The 21,521-nt window shown below is 38.3% G+C and overlaps 1 protein-coding gene across 1 annotated transcript; it reads left to right on the forward strand.

Annotated features, from left to right (window-relative positions):
• The first annotated feature begins 206 nt into the window (after positions 1-206).
• LOC120433667 (testisin-like) lies at positions 207-21,332 on the forward strand. The gene is made up of 5 exons (XM_039600348.1): positions 207-264; positions 1,420-1,440; positions 8,583-8,736; positions 15,514-15,937; positions 20,667-21,332. The coding sequence occupies exons 1-5, from the start codon at positions 207-209 to the stop codon at positions 20,913-20,915; spliced, it is 906 nt and encodes a 301-aa protein (XP_039456282.1). The 3' UTR covers positions 20,916-21,332.
• The last annotated feature ends 189 nt before the right edge of the window (positions 21,333-21,521 follow it).

The following is a 21,521-nucleotide window of genomic DNA, read 5'->3' on the forward strand; positions in this document are numbered from 1 at the left end:
GTTAAGGAGTTATGTGGGAAATTTGGTTTCAGCTACTACACAATTCAGTTGATCCATGTATCACTGTTTTTAAGAACAAGTACAAAAACCAACAAATCTGACTTGATTTGTTGCTGGTGCCATAACAACTTATAGAAGTGGGTGGAGCTGAATAAATGGTTTAAATATTTAAGGTGTAAGATGATCTGAAACAGGTGCAGTTAACGATGGCTCTCCAACCGTTTGTGTGCTGTTTCTTTGTGGTGATCATTTTCTTCTGCAAAGGTGAGAAAAAAGTTGAATTTTTCTTCAGATATTTTCTCATTACTGAGATTATATGTCAGGAGTGGAAGAGGTATGAGATTAATTAGAGGTACAAATGTGACTATTCTAAATGAACTGTTTCACCTGGATACCAGGAAATAGTCCATTTAGCATTAATGTCATTCTGATTCATATATCTAATATTATAATGTAATCAAAGAAAATCAAGTCACTGGATTTCTTCATGTTCACAGTGACGCACACTTCTTTATTTGATATCAACATTTTTAGCTCTATTCAGTCAGTTTCTCTCTTTTAGAAACTGCAGATATTTCATGTTCTCATCTTTTTTAGTTTACTTTGTGGTGTTAATGCACATCGACAGAAACAGTTTGGTTTTAACAGCCTTAGTTGTTGTTGTTTTAGTTATTTTAGTTGACTTACTATATTTATGTATTTGTTTTTCTATATTTTACTACATCATTGTCATGAATTTTATTTATTTTAGTGGCATTTTGCATTGTTAAGTGTTGGGTCTAAACATATGACCCTGCTCGAATCAGACCACGAGAAACTGCAAACAGAACACGAGAGCCACATATACGTTTTACTTGCAAGGGGAGATTCAGGGAACACACAACCTCCATTGTAAAACCCATATGGTGTGTCACAAAAGCTAAGGCACTGTGTGTGTGCATACATGTGCAAGCATGGCTTAACCCTCTTAATGGTCCACCATATACAAACACAGGTGAGCCAATAAAGGGCAGGGAGTAAACATTCCTGAGCAAATAAAGAAAAAAGAATCTTTACATGGAATGTGCCTGCAGCTGAACACTATAGCTGTAGCCTCCCCCACCATCCTACATGCAGGGGAGGAGAATAGGAACAGAAGAATATCTTTAATCATGCAGTTTAAAGAAGCTTCACAATTTGAAGCACAACAATGACAACATTTAACAAAATCACTCCAACGTTTAGCATTGTGTGCAGGAAATAAACCTAGAGTATAACATTATTAAGAAGTCAGTGGGGAGAATTGTGAGCTCAGAATTATTTTATAAGTTGCAGCAGAGTGAGATTATTTTGTGAACTCAGTAATTTCATCTATTTGCTTTCTCACAATTGCAAGTGATGGTCTGGTTTAACATGTTTGTCTCTGTTTTTTCTTTTCAGGTTGTCATTCAGAGCAGCCTGGTAAGCATCTGTTAGGGTTCAATGTTGAGAGAAGAATCCATAAAAACCACAGATCCAGGCGTGTGCAATTTAGACGGCATTTTAATGAACACATGTGTGAGTTCAACAACCCAATCAGTGTTGAACTGTCTTTCTCATATTCAGACAACTGTTTTATGGGGTTAAGAATTGTACAGCCCCCTTTTCTGTTACTAGGCAGATTTACGTCACACCAAAACCACAATGACTTTTAACATAGAACATCATCTTCGTGTCGACGGCTGATGCTTCCTGTTAGCCCGCCTTCGCTGTCGCTTATCTCCCTGGAACATCAAGTGCACTTCCTGTAGAAAATGTCACTCATACAGGCACAACTTCTTAAATCAAAGATAAATGCATACTAACTCTTTATTATGGCTTGCACTCGCTCTGCTTTCGGTTTCGCTTCTGCAAAAGCACACCGTTTCCTGTCAGCCTGCAATCAGCTTCTCCCCACTGAAGACTATGTGTAAGAATATAAAACATTCAAAAACCTTTAAATTATAGATTCAACTGATTATAACTGAACCTGTAATAAAGACTAATATAATACCAATATATTTTGAACATCTGAGTGCATCTGAATGCAACATCACATGAAATGGTAATGATGATTATAAAATAACAGCAAATAATAGCAGTAAAATATTTCTATTCCTGACACTTCCCTTTTGACCTCTGGATGACATCCAGAGGTCACCAAAACAACGAAAAGCATAACCGAAACTAATAATTCACGGAGTAGATCCTAGTCTAAGACTAGATCCACCTTAACTGTAATGGATAAAAACCTTCTCCCTACTATGCTCTAACTTACTCTGTTTCCTCAATTGTTCTCTTCATTCAAAAGCATAAACCTAATTATGTTTTGACTTTCTGACTTTTGTTCCTATATAATCTTAAACATCACTCATCTCAATCTACAGCCTTTTAACAGTCTTACAGCACTGCTGTCATATGTTTCCTGTTGTTCACTCTATTCAACATCCTGTACTGTCACAGCTCTGGCCTAAAATTACCTTTCACAAGAAAAATCCTAAACACTTATTCTACTCAAGGATCAAAGAAAAACAACCATTTTAATCACTAAGTGTAAGCACCTAGTTAATTGCTCCTAGATAAACTTCATCATAGCTAAAAACTGAACTCTCACTGTATTTTGAACTCCCATTTCCTGGGTGATAACCTGTTTGAATATATCATTTTATTTCATTTTGCTGCTTTTAATGTAATGACTCCTTCTAACTTAAACTTTATCAGACTTAACCAACATATATAAGCTTTCTCCCTTTGCTTCTGTTTTCTGTATTTCTGTATTCTGTAACTGCTTTTTATATAAGAGGACTAAGTTAGAACTGCATGTGTTATCTCCATATTTTACATGTCACACAGTTTAGTTACAAACGAAACTCCTATTCAGTTAAATGCTAAATGGATTTCAGGCCTTTTGCCTGGAATCAATACTGTCAGGTCTTAATGAACTCTATATGTCTGTAAGCGTGTGCAATCCTTCAATAACTCAGGTCATTCTCACAGTAGATTGGCTAATCATAACGTTAACCAAAAGTTTATGACCCTCAAGAGACGACTCTCTGAGCCACAACTCCGTCAAAAGCACAAAAATGCAATGTGTATGAAAAATCATTTCTACATATATAATCTCCAATATTATTCATTCGAGTCAGCGAGACTTTTAACATCCTCATAAAAGCTCTCCTCTACCCTAAAGCCTACCTTATAACAACATTCTAGCATTATGTCACTGTTACAACTTATCCTAAAAATCAAAAAGAAATCCCACATTTTCTACTCATCAAATCTTCACTATTTTCCCCAAAGCATATCCTTTATTCCCACAATTTCCCCTTTAAGTTTGGTGTACAACTTCTTATTCACACCAGCAATTTATCTTCTAAACAGAATTCAGTTCATTTTAATCCTTTCTTTTAACAAGTCCTCAGTTTTACTATATCTAGATTATCAAACAACCCCAATCATTATAAAATCCTAGTAAAACCCCTTTTCAAATTAAACAAATTAAATCTTAAATCCCTCTCTTTTTTGACACATCTCATGTGGCAAAAAACTCAACATGCTTCACCCAAGCTTAACAAATCAAAAGGAAAAAAGGTTAGTCATTTCATTTCTCAGAACAGCTCAGCAATTCTCCTCTCCGGTGTTTTGCTTCAGCCCTGAAAACCTGTGTTTAAGGAACAAAATCAATTTAATCATCATGTCAAATCTCCTCAAAATCGTTGCTCCATGCAAAGTCTGGATCCTTGGGACTTCCTGGAAACAAAACCTGTACTTTACATTTCATACTCTCCCTCTATGATCCAGTCTGTGTCATGACACAAAATAAACTTAAACAGAACAGTTATTAATCATGTGTTACCTCAGTTAATGGTAACTTAAGTTACATCAATGTTTCCCTTTTAGCATTTTATAATGTATCAATATGGTCTAACCCAAATCAACAAAGCAAAAATTCACCCAAAGGAACATCAGCATCCCCAGATTTAAGTCTTCCACTTCTCCTGTTTGTCAACCTTTTATTTACTTCCCCCCTTGGTCCAACCACTCACATTCACTCACATGCATTCACACATGATATTTTTGCTGATCTGCAGCCTCCCGCGCACGTCATCAGATGCTCCACATCAGCAAAATGAGCTCAATCATTTGCATTTGTTTCGTTTCGTTTTCCTTTTTAGGAAAATAGTTCTCTATACTTTTGACTGGAATGAATCGATACAATCCTTCTTTAGACAGAGACTGGCCGCCAATTGTGATCTGAAAAGCCCACCTGATCTTCGTACTTAGTAATTTTGTCAGCGCCGTCAGTTCACTCTCTTCCAGGCCTGCTTAGAACAAAAATGAAATAGAGAGCTAATTATTAGCTCATCAAAGTACAAAACAAAATCACCTGACAGGTTTTTTCTCTAAGTGCACTGTTACAAAAACTATGGGCCCTTTTAGACATGTCCATGTTTATCAAAACTCCCTCTCTTGAAATAGAAACAACAGCCTCAAAAATCTAAAACAATCTTAAATTTCACCCATTCAACACACCGAAAACCTCGTCAAAAGATCAAAGACCGTTTTCATTCAGCACAAGATAAAAACCAATTTCAACAACGTATCATCCTTAAATTATAAATTTCCTGTCCAAATCTGCCCCTCTGAACAGACCTGACCACCGTAATCAAATATCCTGATACTTTACCATTATATATTTCTCCCAATACTCTTCAACAGCCACTGCTCTCTCTTGAACTGAACCGAAAGCCTCCGACACACACACACACAGGAAGTGTCTTTGTCACTCACTCACTCCAGCTAATTTGCATAAACCCACAGCTCAACAGCCAACTCAACCAGAGGAATACATGTTTAAACCTTATCACATTATTGAATTATTTTCATTTTCTTTCTATACTAATCACTTACTTTGATAAATCAGTGCGAGAGCACTCCTGAGTCACTCTTATAGAGACTTTTCTTTTGTTTTTTCCATCTTTTTTAAATCTTTCCATCAATTGTATTAACCATTCACACCATTTTAACCCTCATGAAATTAGCAGGCTGATTTAATTACGTATGTTTGTGTTCTTAGCCAGGTTTTAAGTCATTATCTGTTCATTAATCTTCATGAGCTTGTCTCTGTAAGGTTAGTGCATTTTCTGTTTGTATGTGTGATTCTTATAAATGTTTCTTTATGATCTTTGTGATCTTGTAAATGTTTCTTTTGCAGTGTTTCAAACTCCTTTTGACAGGGTGTGTTTTCTCTCTTTGGCTCATCACTGGTCATTGTGAATGACATTTCCCCTTCGTCTGTGCCCAGTGGCCTTACCTGTTAAATCCCGTCTCCTCCAGTGACTCCAAGGTCACTCCGGGACTTAGGTTCGAGCAATCGTGACTGCGCCTTGCCTTAGGTTGTCCCAGGGTTTCGAGGTGGGATCTTACCCGTCATGGGCTGTCCAGCCTTCCATGCCCGCCTACTACAGGAGCCAACTGGGCAAGAGTGTTATCAGGCCTAGGGGACACACTGGTTCTGGAAATTAAAGGAGTGTAAACTGCTTTCTTTATTAAACTTTCCAACAATAATTTCACATGTAACAGTTTGTGTACGTGCATTTTCAATTCATTAATGTGATTGTTAGTTCATGTATTTATTTCTCTCGGTCTGTCTCTTTTCTAAAACCTGTAATTAATATAATTTTATTACCTTATTACTTTTTCTTAAAACATGCATCCGCTTCATCTTCTTAGAGTTTAACTCATCTGTCTATTTCTCTGGGAGCTCCCCTGACATCATCAGTCACACACACACCTTCCTCTCACACACACTTTTAAATAGAGCTCTTCCAAACATCAGGACAACTAACACTTCTCCACGCACAGGACCATTCTTTAGGTCAGTTTTATAGCATCAGTCACCCAATAATCTCTTAACTGGGCTTCCCAAGTGTATATACTTATGTGTTTTCAATCAGAAAAAATAAACTCAACCTGTCAAACTTTAAAACATCCTACTTTTCATCACAAAAGAAATATATTTCATACCCTTTCTTTCATACACACTTTTAAAGGTTCTAACCTCTTTCAGACGCCATGAGTCGCCTCACACACTGCCTTCTCTCTCTCAAACTTCCATTTTCCACTCACTCAGACAAATCATGCAGAGTCACTCAAATCAAATACTGACAGCATTCACACAGTTAAAATCACACAAAATACGCTTTCATACGAGTATTTTGGACATGCCTTCCATGATCAGAAAGAGCAAGTCAAAAGAAAAGAAAAAGAAAACTGAAACCTCTCATCATCCTCACGGCTTCTCCCCACACACACATAACTGAAAATAAAACACACCAACATTTATGGCTCACGAAATGTACATCTATCAAAATTCAGTCATTTACTATACATCCACACTAATATATTCACACTGTATTTACACTCTCATAATAAGCTCTTATATACAGGCATTTAGCAAAAAGCTCTCAGTCCTCTCGAAAACTGAAACACCCCCTCTCTGGCGTCACTGCTGCTCATTTGCATTTACACACACAATCAGTGCACATCCGGCTGTGCATGACTGACATAGAGACTGATCCTACTCATAGATCTCATATTTTATATTACAGACGTCTTAAATTACAACTGCACAGATTTTTTTTAGGCCTTGTCGCTCCTACAAATTTCGAAAATTTACCATAACCGACTCGAACAGGCAAACCTCAGGTTTTTTGCAATCAATTCACCAGACCAGACTCGAACTGCTCTGTCCAGATTTCTAGCCCTAACTTAATTTACCGGTAGCCAAAAAAGCGCAAGAATAGGGGACTTGAACCCCTAGCAATTTCGGAGTTTCCCAACCTCTCCCCGTTGTCGACGGTACTATCCCTACTGTCCTAGTAGGCCTAAGGTCAGCGTCCTGCCTTAGTGCAAGCGTTACCAAGGAGAAAATGCGCTTCTTAACAGACGCCGCTGTCGTTCTAGAAAAATTTAGAGTAATTTGAACCAACAATCTACATCCAAACCAGGATTAAGATTGAGGCAGGTCTACCTTTGTGGACATAGGGGACTTGAACCCACGAGATGACCATCACAAGATAGACCCAATGTCCAGCGGGACTTGAACCCACAGAAATGACCAATTTCCCTACTTTCTACATTTCTTTGGGACTTGAACCCATTACTTTTACTTATCACTTATCCTTACTTCATCCAGCATGCTCATGAAATTCCCATCAAACTCAAAACAGACCTTCACCAGTAATTACAGTGACCAGGCTTTTAATTTGACATGCCCAATGTGACACCTTTTGAAATATATTTCAACAGGCAGTGTCTTACCTTTAATGCCCCGGGGAATGCCTGCTCACTTTCACCACTGATTACCGTCTGCCCGTCCAATTGCCACGGACCCCGGATCTCACCAAAACCCCACCCAGGGGTTATTCCCTCTCTCTCACCGGAACGAGCCCCCAAATGTTAGGGTTCAATGTTGAGAGAAGAATCCATAAAAACCACAGATCCAGGCGTGTGCAATTTAGACGGCATTTTAATGAACACATGTGTGAGTTCAACAACCCAATCAGTGTTGAACTGTCTTTCTCATATTCAGACAACTGTTTTATGGGGTTAAGAATTGTACAGCCCCCTTTTCTGTTACTAGGCAGATTTACGTCACACCAAAACCACAATGACTTTTAACATAGAACATCATCTTCGTGTCGACGGCTGATGCTTCCTGTTAGCCCCCGCCGCTGTCGCTTATCTCCCTGGAACATCAAGTGCACTTCCTGTAGAAAATGTCACTCATACAGGCACAACTTCTTAAATCAAAGATAAATGCATACTAACTCTTTATTATGGCTTGCACTCGCTCTGCTTTCGGTTTCGCTTCTGCAAAAGCACACCGTTTCCTGTCAGCCTGCAATCAGCTTCTCCCCCACTGAAGACTATGTGTAAGAATATAAAACATTCAAAAACCTTTAAATTATAGATTCAACTGATTATAACTGAACCTGTAATAAAGACTAATATAATACCAATATATTTTGAACATCTGAGTGCATCTGAATGCAACATCACATGAAATGGTAATGATGATTATAAAATAACAGCAAATAATAGCAGTAAAATATTTCTATTCCTGACACATCCAAAGACATTTTCACTATTCTTCAACTTCAGAGTTTGGTTTGAACCTTTTTTTTCCCCTCTGTCAGCTGTGCAGTAATTGGAACACATAAACATCAATATCCACATTTGTTTCACTGAGAAAGAGTCAGTGCGCTCAGTTTATTTTTTTCTTTAAACTATACTAAATTATTTTATGCTGTAAAATTTCAGTTTCCATTTTATTGATACAGAGGACCCCTCTGTTTCAGTAAAATGGAAAGTGAAATTTTGCAGAGAAACTGGAGGAACCAGGATATAATGTGTAAATGACACTGTTCAGACGTTCAGTTTGTTTAGGTTAATCCTTAAACAACGTCCACATGAATGCTGTTACTCAAAATTTCCCAGGAGAGCATTGTATAGCTCAGTGTTATCTTTCATCTCTGAGTGGTTTTAGTCACTGTTTAACTGTCGTCCCTTTGTTTACTCAGCATGTGGCAGCAGGGCTGTGAAGAGCAGCAACATCACAAGAGGTCAGGATGCAACACCAGAAAGTTGGCCCTGGTACGCTGAAGTAAACTCTCTTTTTGGAGGGTCTCTAATCACCGACCAGTGGGTGCTGACAACTGCATCCATCACACTATTGTGAGTCACTGCTGCAAGTTTACACTTTTGTAGAATATAAACCTGAATTGAATTTACATTCCTCTCTCATTCTTAAACCTCTTCACCCATTAATTAATTAATATCATTAATATCCTTCACCCAAGCTTCCTCATAGCAAACCAGACATGGAGGTTATTTCTGAGACTGGTAGAACTTCATTTTTCATTGAGCCTATTGTTTGCTTGGTTGTTACTTCTTCAGACCTCTGTTTGAATCATGAGCACATCCTTCATTTTTTCTCTTAGGCTGCAGTGTAATATTTTGATTTATTCTTTATATTTCTTTAAACTCTTATGTTGTGCAAAGGTCTTGAGCGACCCATAATTTATTTTTCATAAGAGAGGCCAGACTTTCACCTTTCACTTTGTTAAGTGCTTTGTGGGCTTCATGAAGGTTTTTTTTCGAGTTGTTCTTTGGACACGGGATGCTTTTAAATCATTTTCAGTCCAGTTCTTATACCTAAAAGGGGAATGTTTTTTTTAGTTATGTATTAACTTTGCAATAATACAAATTAAAGTGTATTAGGCGAGTCTTAACTTGATAGATGTGCGTGGGTGTGTACCTCTTAACAGCTGTATGAAGTGAGTTTTATCCGAGCTGGGAAGACGTCTCTGAACAGGAGCACTGAGCAAACAAACAAACGAAGCAACCTCATGGTGCCTTCCCGAAAACAGGACATTAGAAGACTACCAGATAAATGTTGTCTATACTGCTAGCTAAATTCCATAAATGTAAGGTTTTCCTACTTGATATTCAGTTTTTGTTTTTTCTGTTGAAACCTTCAGTTTGTTTCCAGGGGGAGAGTAGGGAGACCGGGGATAGTTGTAACATTCTTGACATTTCTGTCTGTAGCTTGGAGCTCTTTTAAGTTAGTGGATTGAAAATTTAATGCAAAGTATTTACATGTCTCTGCTATTAAATAGTGCAGCTATTTTCTCTGCAGCACAATTACCCATTGCATGGTATGGTCTCAAACACAAAGAGTGAAATGTTACAATTAACCCTATAGTCTGGGTTAGTTGTAACATATCCTGGGGTGAAATGTAACACAATGAAATAAGGGTACTGACAAAACATTAACATGTAATCTTTTTTATTCAACACATGAATGCACATAGAGCCATTAATGTAGCTATGTGTGTGTGACAGAATGCAGAAATCTAGCTTTTGAACATATTCCAACCCCCCCAAAAAAGACAGATGGAATTTTCTGCAACTGAATATTTCATTAATTTTGGTTGGTCTTCCTTGAGTTTGGCCTCATTGGCTCAGTGGGCATTATAACCTACAACTCTTGCACCAACTTTTGAACATAACAATGAAGCTGAAAAAATGTAGTTGTGCACCAGCATCGCAATTCCATTACTTTTTATCATGGCTTACCTTGGTGTGGTTTGCAAAGTGCTTCAGAAAGATGAGGAAATCTGTTTCTTGCACCCATCCTGATTTATTTCCACTACCAGTACTTCCTACTGGTCCATCTCTGACACAGTGGTCTGCATAATGTATGTGTGGGAACACAAACAGTGGAGGAATTGTGTTGCCAATGGCATTAACCACATATACAAAGGCGACCAGTGAACCTCTCTCTCCTGATGTCGTTGCCCCAACTTGTTTAATATAAGTTAAAGTAATAGTGTGGTAAGTTGTAACATCTGCATTATTGTTACAACTAACCCAGACTGTTGCTGTTACAACTGACCCAGACTCCTATAGCCATGAACTAGCTAACAATACAGCCAACAGCTAAAACATTAGCACTAAAGACCTACACAGAATATATCCCCATAGACATACAAATAACATAATTTAAGTTTGATGAGTTTAACTGCAAAGCAGATAATGCTATTAGAAATTGAAATAAAGTGGAAAACTTACTTTTTGGCATACAAATTACTTTTTTTCGTGTTAAATTGTCTGTGTTTGACAAAACGTGCTGACTTTTCACATGTGATAGCAGAACTGAATTGGGCATGCACAGGATGAATCACATCATTTGAAACTTAGCCCTGATTGGAGAAATTGGAAGTGTTACAACTGACCCACGTTACAACTATCCCCGGTCTCCCCTACGTGCTCTCACAGTTACCCCAAGATTAAAAAAAAGACCGATATCTGATTGTACAAAAGGGTTAGGTTTGTGTTCGGAATTCCCATGCCACATGAATGCACCATGGGTGTGCATTCCCAGCTTTAGTACAAAGACAAACGGCAGCCGAACAACGGACAGTGTAAACCACACACGCACACACTGTCGCCCACATGCGGGCACATTCTTGACTGGAAATATAAAGAATGACAACTTTATTCATCGACTCTGCCTGTTTTTTCCTCTCACATCTGAACATTTGCAAGTGTTCTGAGCCCACACTCTGAAGAGATTGCTGCCAGCTCAGATTTCTTTAACCCTTCTAAACACCGATGTTGGAGTTTTCATGAACACATCTCAGCGCTAAAAACTCTTTTCTCTGACGGAGACCTAAATGAACTTAACAGGTGTGTTCTGACTTGGCAGATTGTTTTATCAGGTAGAAATTACTTCTGAATATTTTGAAGTTACTCTGTTATAAATTCAACATGATGTCACAATGTTTGCAGATGTATTAACAACAGTTTTAGTGACATACTCTGAACTGCATACTTTCATAAATGGGATGTTAATAGTAATGTAAAAATCTAAAAATATTTTGTGACATATAATGGACAAACAAATCAATGACATTCACTAAGAAGGTTTCACAGACAGGCAGAGTTGGGGAGTTGCTGTAGGTTTTAACAGTGCCAGATGAGTGTTGCCTGTCTGCCCTGCAATGAATGAATTCATGTTTAAATTTCAACTTCTGAACTTTACATTAGAACATAAGGAGTTCAGCTAAATAATTGCCTTGTGTTTTAATGTTGAGAAACATTAGTCATAAATCAGAGCACAAACATCACTTTCTGTCCTGTCTGGCTTGTTTAAAACCATTATTTTATTTGCTGGAAGCATATAAAGCATATCAATATTTTATAGAAAAGCTTAAGGCTATGATTCTGTTATAGAATTCCTGAACAAATTAAAAAGGTATCATTTAGCAAGTCAGGCTACAATCATGGCCGTGTCAAAGAGCAGACGGCCATTTTAAGTGGCGGATCTGTAAAAGCAACAGCTATTGACTAAAGTGCTGTACGACTGATCAGTGTTTCTCAAACTTTTGGAGCTACGGCACATATTTCACATTAGAGAAATCACACGACACACCACCAAACAAAAATGTCACAAAAAGCACATTCATAATTTTTCCCCAGGCACCAGGCATAGTGGAATTGGTTCGGTTTGTCCCCAATATTGTTAAGTGTAGGCTGTGTGCAGACAGGAAGAGGACCCAAAGTGCAGACTACGGAGACAGACGTGAACTCAAAACAGCTTTAATGCTGAACCCAAAAGTGTAACAAAACTAAGAATACAAAATACACTTACGTAGACAAAACACACAGCAAGTTAAGGGTAGATCGCGACAATGACAAACTGAACCACAGGGCTTAAATACATAGAGGGAGCAATCAGGGAATGGGCAACAGGAGGGAAACACAGCTGGGGCAAATCAGGACTAACGAGACAAGGAAAGCAAAACCAGATACACAAATATGAAACACGGACTTTCAAAGTAAAACAGGAAACATAACACAGAGACGCGAACTTAACAAGGGGATACAGCCGACAGGGGAGACAGAGCAACTATAGAACACAGAGACATAAACCATAAGACGGAACTCTAAGAAACCCAAAGACTAGAAATGATAAATAATATAATAAACTCAAAAGCCCCGGGTCAACGACCCAGGCATCCTAACAGTACCCCCCCCCCCTAAAGGGCTGGCTCCCAGACAGCCCAAACCAAAACACCAAAAACGAAAAACCACCCAACCAGGGCGGGCGGTGGGGGAAACAGGACGGAGGGCTCGAAACAAACCAAACAAGGAGCCAGAAACAAAAAAAGCACAAACAACGGAGCCCAGAAAGCAACATAACAAAACACACAGGCGGCCAGGAAAAACAAGTCACACAAAGTTCAGGGGGCCGGCCCGGAGGACGACGGCCCAAGAGTCCAGAAAAAAGTACAGGAGGCCGGCCGGGCGGGAGGCACCGGCGGCGACGGAGCAGGTCAGGAGGCCGTCCACGACGGCGAGGACGTCTAGTCATTGGCCTGGAAAGCGGCCGGACAGGACGTGCAGGGTGAGCAGGGCGTGCAGGGCGGACAGGACGTGCAGGGCGTGCAGGGCGGACAGGACGTGCAGGACGTGCAGGGCATGCAGGGCGGACAGGACGTGCATTGCGGACAGGACGGGCAGGACAGAAGGGCGAGGACGTGCAATCAGAGGCCTGGAAGGAGGCCGGCACTGTCGAGGCGCAGGCGCGGGAGCCGGAGATGTTGGCGCTGCAGGCGACGCTGATGAAGCTGAAGCTGCTGCTGCTGCTGGCGGCGTGGATGAAGCTGCCACAGGCGGGGATACAGCCGACAGGGGAGACAGAGCAACTATAGAACACAGAGACATAAACCATAAGACGGAACTCTAAGAAACCCAAAGACTAGAAATGATAAATAATATAATAAACTCAAAAGCCCCGGGTCAACGACCCAGGCATCCTAACAAATATAGCTTTTTCGCTTTCTTCTGACTACTCCTCATGCTAGGGCCTTCATCTGGGTTGAAATGAAACTCCAGAAAAATCAGAATTGGCACAATGATGAAACAACAAGCCACAACATTTTGTCTTAGTTGAACCTAAAACTTTAAAATAATTCAACAGATTTCTGTCAGATTTAGTGAATGAGGAAAGGACCCCAAATGCAGACTAGTGGACAAGTGAGCATCAACTTAAAACAAGCCTTTGTTGAAGGAAAAGTAGCAGTCCAAACAAAGGCAGAAACATAATAATAAAGCCCAGACATGTTTGTCTGATAAAACATAATTACACACCTTTGTAAGACTCATAATTTCCTTCACATAAACAAACACACACAAATTCAAACTGCAGAAGTAAAAAAGCAACCCCTCACAGGGTAAAATAGAAAATATACAAAAAATAAACATTTATAATCCGCCCATAAAAAAAACTAGAGATGGCACGATACCACTTTTTTATGTCTGATACCGATATCATAAGTTTGGATATCTGCCGATATCGATAAGAATCCGATATAGTGTATTTTATAATCAATAAAACTGTTTTTTAAATATCTTGCTGCATTTTGTATAAGTTCAGACTCAAGATTTAAAAAACAAAACACTAAAGCTATTCTGTTATACCTTTATGCAAAAAATACACTGTACCCAAAATATTTCATAGTTCAGCAACACTGATCAATCTAATAAACTTAAACCTACACCATCCTCCCTATTCTGGTATTTTAAAGAGTACTTAGTGGAAGTATTAAACAACCTAATTAATAGGGATGTCAACTCCCAGCAAAAAAATAGGGAACCACCCCCCACCCTCCACCTTGTAATGCTTAAGCAACATAATCGACTTTGATTTAATGCACGTGTAAAACAAATGCACAGCAATCAATTATTTTTCAACAATAATTAAATAGATTCAATAAAATTTTCTTTTTCTTTCTTTCTTCAATAGAATTGCAGACTGCACAGATGGTATCTTCCCAAAGGAAAAAGTACTATTGCTTACTAGGGTATATTAGACTTAATAGTTACTATATACAGAAATGGACTTCTATACATTTTACATCAGACTAAAACTTTGGTTGTAAGATTCAGATAATTATTTAATAACAGCTAGACAAATGAGAATAAATTAAATTAAATGAGAATAAGAAAGAAAAGTATGTCTTCGTGCCCCCCTTTCCCTGTTCATGCCCTATCGGCCCCCCTGGCTAAACTTTGCTAGATCCGCCCCTGCACAGTTACCAGCCATCAGCTACGTAGAAAAGGATCCTGGTGTAGAAAGTAATATTAAATAAATTCTAACAACAGCTTATCAAGCTTAAACGTGCTGCTGTTGTTCAGCCGCTGGTTTCCTCTTTCTGGCGCAAAGTGGGCGATAAACAAACAAGACAGATGGACTCGCAACAGAAAAGCCGATCAGCTGATCATTGATCAGTTTCATGATTGAAGTAACAACAGGAGAGGGAGGGAGAGAGAGGCAGTCGCTCCATATATCGGTTGTTAAGCTTAACGTGGGAATGCTTTACAAACATTCAGAGATGAACTTACACACTTGCTTTACTTCTCTCTGGGATAACTTCCTCGGAGATGAAATGCCAGTTTGGTAGCGAAGCTACAAATGCTCAACCAGACTGCCGACAGGTCTCGCATGCAGCAGCCGCTCTGTCACATGACGTGTCCGATGTGCTAAGGTAATGAGCTGAGTTACGCCATGTCGCAAGTTTTGTGATGTGCTTTTGTGATAGTGATTGGGTCGATTACATTATTTATTTCTCTCCGATATCCGATCCAGTAATTTAGGTCAGTATCAGACCGATACCGATACGTAATATCGGATCGGTCCATCCCTAAAAAAACCCTCTATATCTAAATAACACCAGATTGAATGATCTAATCTACACAAATTATTTTCCACTTGGAACTCTTGTCCTACTTGTTTGTTAGCCTTTTTTGTTTAAAGATAAACTTTTATGTTTAGCTTGGTGTCACATTTAATCACCCACTGCTCTACAAATAACCTGTGTGTGTGTGTGTGTGTGTGTGTGTGTGTGTGTGTGTGTGTGTGTGTGTGTGTGTGTGTGTGTGAAGTGATTTCAGTAGCATAGAGGTGTATCTGGGCCGCCACAGCAGGTCAGCTTCAAACCCAAATGAAGTAAATCGGACAGTGATCAACGTCACCTGCCATCCTGAATTCAACTCATCGACTCATGAGAACAACATTTGCCTTCTGAAGCTGTCGGCTCCTGTGAATTTCACAGACTACATTCAGCCGATCTGCTTAGCCTCAGAAAACAGCACGTTTGACAATGAGACCAGCAGCTGGGTCATCGGTTTTGGTGACGATGGTACCCTCCAATTAGGTAATGAGTCCAACACCCTGCAGGAGGTAAGAATAAAAATAGTGGAAAACTTTAAGTGCAAATTCATCTATGAAGACTACTTTAGGATCGCCATTGTGACAGAGAACGAGATCTGTGCTGGCTTCGAGGCTGGAGGCATTGATCCATGTCAGGTAAACACATCTTCTTGTTTATTTGTCATGTAATCTGTTGTTGACTGTCACAGTGATAATCTATTGCTTTTATTTTGTTTTGGGTTTTTTTTTATTTTGCCGTTTTTGTTCATAAAAAGCATATAAATAGTTATTTTTTAAAAAGCTAATTCATTTCCCAACATCAAACATATTAGGACATGTTTATACCATGAAACAACGTCCTTTAATAATTTTGTGAAAATTTCTCTCTATGGTATCGTGTTGATAAAAGGACTAGTTCACTACAACAAATATTTGGTGCCACTGCATGATGCTGTTAATCATTATCCATTACAAACATCAGTTCGTTTGCCCATTTTTCTGCCCTTTACATTTTAGATTTTATTGAAACGTTATTGTAGTCTGTCTTCATAGGACAGTTTTTGTTACACTTATATAGTTTATATTCAGCCCAACTTAGCAATGAACAAAAAGGTAAGTTAAAAAAGTTACTTTAAGTAACTCCAGTGCATATTGTTCAGTTCTTTGTATTCTTTAACGGCCAAGAAAAACACGGCTCAAAGTGGTCTAACTCAAAAAATGATCTTTAATTTTACATATTCCGGAATATGGAGATCGAGCAGGCACCCACAGACACGCCAGCTGAGATCTCAAGCAGAAACAGGAAGCCTGGTTATTTATATAGACATCACACACACTTTAAGTTTCGATCAAACACTCTGCTTAGTTTCACTTTCTGGCTCTGCAAAAGCATGCAGTTTCCTGTCAGTACTTTTAGCTCAAACTTAAAGCTGGCCCTCTCTTATACATAAAACAATATAATCAGCAAATAAGCATTAAGAATATATATTTTCAATCTCAACATTCTATAGTTGTAATAATATACATAGTGGGTTTATAATGTAGGGGTAAACAAACGAGGCATCTGTCAAGATCAAGATCATGATGAAGGGACACAAAACCATTGGGGATGTGTCAGGAAGGAGATCTGGTCTAAACCTGTTGTTAATTGTGGAGGGCCAGCAGTGACAAAATGAATTAATTAAATACACCATTAAATAATTAATTAAATGCATCAATAATTAATTTAAATTTGAATTTATTAATTAAATAAATATTTAAATAATTAATAAAATGTCCATTGATTTCATTTAAAACATTTAATAAATTATTTATTTATTTATTTATTTGACGGTTTTATGTGAAATAAGATATCTGCCAGTTTGTCAAGATAGAGCCTCTTTGCAAAAGTGCTTCGATGATTTCAGAGGTGTCTGCCCAGCCCAGTCTCACGGCAAAGCGTGTGATAGACCCGCTTGCCTCTCAAGCATCTATTGGGTCTTTCTTTCCTGATGTTCGTATGTTTCGTACTTGTTTCAGTTGCCAAATCTGATTATAACTAACATTAAAAACATTGTTAACATTGTTTAAGGAGGAGAGAGAGCAAATAAATCCAATTAACATCTGATCTCTGTTTTTTGTTCAGTAATCAGCGTGACCTGTGTATACACACATAAATTTTATTAAAAGAGATAACACTGGTGTTTCCGTCATGTAGTAACTGCTAGGTTTAACTGTACAAAGCTTGATCGACACTATGAAACACATACAGACTTTGTGATGTTCGACTAATATTTTTATTGTGAATATTAATCATGAGGCTAAATAGGCAGTCCAACTGCTGCCCTGTACACCACAGAGCGAGGTCAGCATATCCAGGATATCTTCAGCTCTCTAAATTAATCCAGAGTTTCCCAGCTGGTCACATGAAACTGTCAGCAGCATCAAACTAATCTAACGGTCATCTACGAATCTAATTCATGGGTCATATCAATATTCTTTTACAGAAAATCATCCTTAATACTGCCAACTATTCCAGAGGTGTGAAAATCTACAGTATTAAAGAACATACAAATATACAAGTCTAATGCAACACTGTTGTAAAAGAGATGAACGCTTCAGGTTGTCGCAGATCAAAGTGGAACGAATGTGATCGGTTGAACAGGTGTTTGTGATCTGTGTTCTGTGTTATCTGCATTTCCATCAGTGTAAGAGACTCAGCAGCAGATTAGAATCGAGTATAATAACATTTATACATTTAACAAATCACCAAATTAATACACACAAGTTTCTGTGACAATGCCAGGCACTGTTTGCGCAGAGATTTTAGTAGAGCATGATGCTCATTTACAATACATTCCTCCATCATTCCCCCTTTTAAACACTTAGAACATGCTGTAAATAAAAGTCTGAAAGAAAACGTGGCACTTCCAGCTGATTTTAAACAGAAGCAATCAAACCTGCTCCAACAGTTTGAGTTTGTATTCTCTCAGCTGCAGATTCGCTGCTGTTTAAATGTTTGAGAGTAAAGATTACATATAAAACAAACGTCAAACATAGACTCAGTCTACGTACATATTTGATATGAGGCCATCAATTACAGTATCTGTGTCCTGTTTTAAGATCATATATGTAAAATTGTAGTCTGACCTGCGTCGATCCAGCCGCTCAAAGTCCGTGGTTACCATGGTTACTGCATAAAACGCTGTGAATTAAACAGCTGGCACTGCGGTAACTTACCAGCTACATAAGTGTTTATGTTTTTCATTGCAAAAGAACTGTCTGACTTGGTTAACTGAGGTTAACTTGGATAAATTATAGATTAGGAGCAATATACAGGGTGGGCCATTTATATGGATACACCGTAATAACATGGGAATGGTTGGTGATATTAAAGTCCTGTTTGTGGCACATTAGTATATGTGAGGGGGCAAACTCCTCAAGATGGGTGGTGACCATGGTGGCCATTTAGAAGTCGGCCATCTTGGATACAACTTTTGTTTTTTCAATAGGAAGAGGGCCATGTGACACATCAAATTTATTGGTAATGTCACAAGAAAAACAATGGTGTGCTTGGTTTCAACGTAACGTGTGCTTGGTTACGTTGGTTTCAACGTAACCAAGCACACGACCATTCGGTGAAAATGACAATCTGCGGATGCAACATCTGGAACACGGAGAGTGGAATGTATAAACAAATCTGACTGGTTAACGTAAAAAACAATTAAGCTAGAACACCGGGGCTGTGAGCTCGGTACACTCTGTCAGCTGACTGTTAGCGGAGCTAGCGACATCTCCGAAAACATCAGAGCAATTTTAATTAATTCATGAAAACAGCTGCAGGGGTTAGGACTGCCAAAATGGATTAACTGTGTCTATAATTAATTAAATGTGTCACTAATTAAATCAAATTTGAAATAAATAAACAGATAATTTATTAAATGTTTTAAATGAAATGAGTGGGCATTTAATAAAATATTTAAATATTTATTTAATTAATTAATTCAAATTTGAATTAATTATTGACACAATTAATTAATTATTTGATTTGGTGTCTTTAATTAGTTCATTTTGTCACTCCAGGCCCTCCATAGTTAATAAGATGCAGCTGATTATTTATAGCTCATAAAAATATGCAGTGTGTATGTAAATTATAAAATTATAGTCACAGTCAATGTGACATCATCATCCAAGTCCTTTTTTGAACCTTTCATTTTAATACTTTTGTCTCTGTCTTTCTGGTTTTTGGAGCTTCAGATGACTGAATTCAGAGAGACTGTGTTAAATTACCAAGAAGCTTGGTTAGCAACCACTGGATGTACTGGTGCAATATACAGACAGAGATACTTGTTAATTGATGCTAAACAAAACAAATTTCATGACATAAATTTCACTAAAGAAAAATGGCAATTAGCTGAAGTGAAGCATAAGTATATTAACAGCTTCAGCTGCAATGCGAACCCACTAGCTATTCAGGTACACAGCAGAATTTTTCACAGTTACTCAAATTTACTCTTATTTCCTGGTTTTGTGCTGATTATAACTAAACCTACAATAGACCCATTGCTTTGAGATGGTAAATGGTAGATGGCCTGTATTTATGTAGCGCTTTACTAGTCCCTATGGACCCCAAAGCGCTTTACACATTCAGTCATCCACCCACTCACACACACATTCACAAACTGGTGATGTCAAGCTACATTGTAGCCACAGCCACCCTGGGGTGCACTGACAGAGGCGAGGCTGCCGGACACTGGCGCCACCGGGCCCTCTGACCACCACCATTAGGCAATGGGTGAAGTGTCTTGCCCAAGGACACAACGACCGAGACTGTCCGAGCCGGGGCTCAAACCGGCAACCTTCCGATTACAAGACGAACTTCCAAGTCTTGAGCCACGATCACCCTAAAGATACCCTTTATTAGTTCAACATTTGGGAATTCAAATAACAAAGTTTAATAATGTTTTCACATCAGATCAGTATGGAATAAATTATAAGAGAGCTTCCAGTCAGTTCTGCAAATATAAGTTTTACATATTTATTTTAGCAGGTTATCATATTATTACCAAGGTATTACACAACCATTACTAATTGCTCATGGGCATGTCTTTATTTCCACATTATTACCCCCAGTTTTGGGGCTCTTATTATCCTATTACATAAATTTGAGTACAATATTACTCAGCTGTAACCACTGTTACTATGATGATATTACTCAGATATTAACTGGTTATTACTTCCAGAATGTAGTTGTAATACCTTGGAAATAACCACATAATTACATTCTGTTTCTGCCTTGTTACCCGACTATTACTACTTTACTACTGAGCTCTAATAGAAAGGCTACTGGTTGCACTTTAAGAGATATTAATCTGTCTCAATAATGTTTATTGATTTCTTTCCACAGTTTGACATAGGGGGACCGCTCATGACCAAAAAAGAGTCAGTCTGGGTCCAGAATGGACTTCTCGGTTATACCTTATGTGGTATTTTGGGAAGACCTTCAGTGTTCACTCGTGTATCCCAGTACCACAAATGGATCAGCGACACAGTCACAGGGACTCCACCAGGCTTTGTTCCTGTCACCACCCCAGGCAGTTCAACATCACCAACCACTAAACTCACCACTCTCCCTACAACTTCCCGCAATATGTGACAGTGTGTTAGACAGTGTTGAAAACCTGATCTACTTCACTCATTTCTCTTCAGTCTGTGTTCTTGTTGTTTTGCTGCACATATTTGCTGGAACTGGTAAAATGTAGATTAACACATTTGCTCTGTTCCATAATTACATGCAAACATGAAAAATGTTAAACAATTTTCCCTTTTTTGCCCTTTTTGTTTTCATGAAAAACTTTTAAGGTGAATGTTACACTTTTTACTCCACACTGTAAAAAAAGAAAAATCCATAACAAAATCATGCCCTGGGAATTTTCTGCTGGGACATTTTCTGATTTTTTTTACAGAAGTTTACAGGCTTTTCTGTTATATTGGAAAATTTTGTAGACTTACAGTATGTTTTCTATATCATTAACAAACATTGTCGTTAACAATAAAATGTTTATATCACTCACTTACTTTTCCCTCCCGTTGGGGTTCTTGCTCCCACAATGCATTGCAACAGTGAAGAAATAGGGAAAAATTGTTTCGCAATTATACAGCACATTGTATTGTATTTTTACAAAAAAAAACAAACAAAAAAAAAACGCTATGGTTAATAGAAAACACAAAGTTTGTGACTGTCAATAAGAATTCAGACCCT

Source organism: Oreochromis aureus, linkage group 3 (assembly GCF_013358895.1).
Source record: "Oreochromis aureus strain Israel breed Guangdong linkage group 3, ZZ_aureus, whole genome shotgun sequence".
Lineage (NCBI taxonomy): Eukaryota > Metazoa > Chordata > Actinopteri > Cichliformes > Cichlidae > Oreochromis > Oreochromis aureus.